At 33.4% G+C, this 3550-nt stretch overlaps 1 protein-coding gene across 1 annotated transcript; it reads left to right on the top strand.

The window, feature by feature from the left end:
* The first annotated feature begins 243 nt into the window (after window positions 1-243).
* Window positions 244-3212, top strand: LOC107899689 (tetratricopeptide repeat protein 1). Its single transcript, XM_016825461.2, has 5 exons — window positions 244-823; window positions 905-1084; window positions 1187-1313; window positions 1476-1589; window positions 2657-3212. Exons 1-5 carry the CDS (start codon window positions 530-532, stop codon window positions 2770-2772), a joined length of 831 nt encoding a protein of 276 aa, XP_016680950.1. The 5' UTR covers window positions 244-529; the 3' UTR covers window positions 2773-3212.
* The last annotated feature ends 338 nt before the right edge of the window (window positions 3213-3550 follow it).

Here is a 3550-nt window from a genome sequence, read left to right on the forward strand (position 1 = left end):
ATTTAAATTTATCTTTTTTTTTTATCTTTTTTAATGATTTTATGGAAATATGGATATTTTTTTGTTGCAATAATCCGGCAATAACTTGAATTTTATATTTTTTAAATTAATTTTGATTTTTATATAATTTTTTATAGAACTAAAGTTAAATTAATAAAAAAATATAAAAATTGAGAGCTAAAATTACTATTATCCTAAATTTACATGGTTAGTTACTTATACAATTTCAAATATATCAACGATGAAATAAAATTCTAATTTTTTTGGTAATAGATAATTAGAGAATAGTGATACAATATTATAAATTTTTTAGTTGAGTGAGGAAAATAAAATTTTATCAAATTTAACCCAATTAATATTAATATATCAGTAACTAAAAGTAAAAAGAGATTTCTGGAAGCTGTGTTTTTATTTCGTTTGAACTCGTCTAAAACACTTCATGTTCTTCGTCTCGGCATAATATAAAATCAAAGACTGTTTGTTCAGAGTGTAAGGCTGTTTTAGATTCTTTGATCCTAAACTTTAAGAAATGGTGCTGATTGAACCTCACCCTACTGATGAACAGCAGCAGCAACAACAACAACAACAAGAAGCCACGAAAGCCACATCTTCAACATCATCTGAAACGACACGGGGTTCTACTGCCGCCGCTGTACCAGAAAATGCCAACGGAGGAGATGCTGCCTCAGATGGATTCGAAACAGCTAGCGAACGTGATGTCAGCGACAACGAAGAAGACGACCGCGCTGGCGATAAACAGCCACCCCAACAGAGAGGTCCCGATTCTTATCAAGATGCCTTAAACGACGAGCAACTGAAAGAGGTTTTCTCTTTTCCCTGGGTTTTCTCTCTTTTTCTTTTCCTTTTTTGTTTAATTAATTATTAAAAAATATTATGTTTCTAGAAAGCTTTGGCACAAGCAAATGATGCAAAAACAGAAGGAAATAAATTGTTCGGAAACGGCCAATACCAGGAGGCCTTGTTACAGTATGAGATTGCTTTGCAAGTTACGGCGGAGATGCCTTCGGCCACTGAAATTCGTTCCATTTGCCATTCAAATCGGGCTGTTTGCTTGCTGAAGCTGGTATTTTAATTTTATACTACTACTTCTTAAAGTTGAATAACAGTTTTTACTGCTTTTCTTTGGACTTTTTTATTTAATGTTTAAAAAACTGTATATCTTTAGGGTAATTATGAGGAAACCATCAAGGAATGTAATAAAGCTTTGGAACTTAATGCTTCTTATATGAAAGCTCTTGTTAGACGCGGAGAAGCTCATGAAAAGCTTGAACATTTTGAAGAAGCTATTGCTGGTGAGCCCTTCGATCTGGTGGTTTGTTTCTTTTATTCTTAAGTTTAGAATTACTTATTTGTTTTGCAGTTTTTGTAAACATATATCCATTGCTCTGTCTTGATGATTGAATTAATTTGTCAACATTATACATGTTTGTAATTATCTTTCTTGCAAATTGCAGATATGAAGAAGATATTGGAATTGGATCCTGCTAATGACCAGGCTCGGAAGGCCATTCGTCGCTTGGAACCATTGGCCGCAGAGAAAAGAGAAAAGATGAAAGAGGAGATGATTGGTAAACTTTAAATCTGCATTTTTTGCCTCTGCCCTACCCCCTTCCCCAAAAGTTTTTGGTAATTTCAAGGATTAGTTAAGGTAGATAATTTTTCTTGGTATGTGCGCATCATGATATCTGTATTGCCTTGACAATGTTATGGATGCTTTACTGCTCTAATTATTATATCCTGAAAAAGTATTATGGGGGGAATGGGATCAGGAATTTTGTTAAATTCCTTATCCCTAAATTATTCAAGCTTGTCTTGAAAGTTGTAAATTTTATGGGGTATATTTTGGTTTCAAGGATCAAGTTTTATGCTAATGGATGTACCAAAGGTGTGCAAAAATAATTACAGTCAAATTCCTTTGTGTTCAGCATGTGATATTGAAAGGTGCATTTGGTTTCCTAACTCATATTCACTTCTATCACATATTGAATACTTATACATCTGATTCTTGTTGTTCTATATTATTTAGCTGCTTCCTTTAACTCAATGTGTCTAATAAACTAAACTCATAATATATGATATCAACTTCATGTTTCCAAGCACCTCGTAAACAAATATAGGTTATTTTGTTTTTTCCTGCTAATTGCAAATAATAATAAGCATCTGATTCATTGGTTATTGGTTACCATCTGTAATTGAATACTGCAGACCTGAAATGCCCATGTCAATGGTTGATAATAGCTATGTGCAATATGCACTTGATGAATGCTGGTAATTGAATGCTATTTGGATCTTGGATTTGGTTGTAGGCATTGAAATATAATTGAAAAATGGAAGCTTTTTGGTATTTGATTCAAGTCACTAATATTCTTTCTGAGCTTTTTGTCTTGTCAACTTTAATTTTCTTGCAACTAATGTATGTCTGTATAATTATTTGAGCAATTAATGTATCAGAGAATGACGAATCTATTTCATGATGCTTTATGTTCTATTCCGTGATACAATTATGTATGTTGATCTAGCAATTTAGATCCTTGCTGGAATTGTTTAAGGTAGCATATGAGAAAATTTTTAGGCTTGTACTTTTGGCATCCATTTATGCATCACTAACCATATATAAATATACGTACTATGACAGGAAAGCTAAAAGAATTGGGCAACTCTGTTCTGGGTCGTTTTGGGATGAGTATTGACAACTTCAAAGCTGTCAAAGATCCAAACACTGGCTCTTATTCTATATCATTCCAGAATTGACATCGTCACTACCCACAAGCAACATGTGAGAGAAAAATGAAGGCAGCCTTTAGCATGACACAAGATACGCGGGCTTGGAATTTTTTTATGCTGAATATATCTTTGCAAGTAGACTAGGCAATTTGTGTCATGTTCATATATTTTCTCAATATCCTAGTTGTTTTGTGTTATTTTATGTTTATATACCTTTTGACTAGTTAATAATGCATTATAAGGATTTTGGCATCTTTCTATTTTCATGTCATATTCGTGTTTTTTTTTATTTTAATGTTGTGCCGTGTTTGTACATGCCGTGCAAGTGCGTGGTGCATTTCTATGACCATTTGCAGTAAAAATAGAGCACTCAAATGTATTAGGTAAAAAATATGTTTGTTGTTCACTTGAATGCAAGGGTTGTACTAAACTGTTGGTCTAAATGTACATGGCTTATATTGAGTTGATATCTATTGTCTTTAGTGCTTTGTGGCTTGTGTTATCAATTACATTCATATGGTTGCATTGGTAATATTTTTAGATTGGCCCAGGCCACCACCAAACCCAATTTTAGTCACTCAATGCTCTCAACGGGAGACTACAATCTGTTACTACTTGGCTTCTGGCACTGATCTCAGGCAAGAGGCTGTTGGAAGCAGCTTGTGATAGAACAAGAGCTACAGAAGAATTAAACTATTAAACAATAAACTCTTTATTAACTCTATGGGTTCATGTTTGCGGTTTACAAGCATTAACCTTTGCTGTAATCTTATCTGTGCCTAAAACTGATGTTTCAAAGCCAGAC

The sequence above is a fragment of the Gossypium hirsutum genome, chromosome D04 (assembly GCF_007990345.1).
Source record: "Gossypium hirsutum isolate 1008001.06 chromosome D04, Gossypium_hirsutum_v2.1, whole genome shotgun sequence".
NCBI lineage: Eukaryota > Viridiplantae > Streptophyta > Magnoliopsida > Malvales > Malvaceae > Gossypium > Gossypium hirsutum.

Bases quoted from the DNA above. Each gene is read 5' to 3' on its own strand.
- LOC107899689 (XM_016825461.2), top strand. From the start codon at position 530: ATGGTGCTGATTGAACCTCACCCTACTGATGAACAGCAGCAGCAACAA. The intron at 824-904 runs GTTTTCTCTTTT...TTATGTTTCTAG, and splicing joins ACGACGAGCAACTGAAAGAG to AAAGCTTTGGCACAAGCAAA. The intron at 1,085-1,186 runs GTATTTTAATTT...GTATATCTTTAG, and splicing joins CTGTTTGCTTGCTGAAGCTG to GGTAATTATGAGGAAACCAT.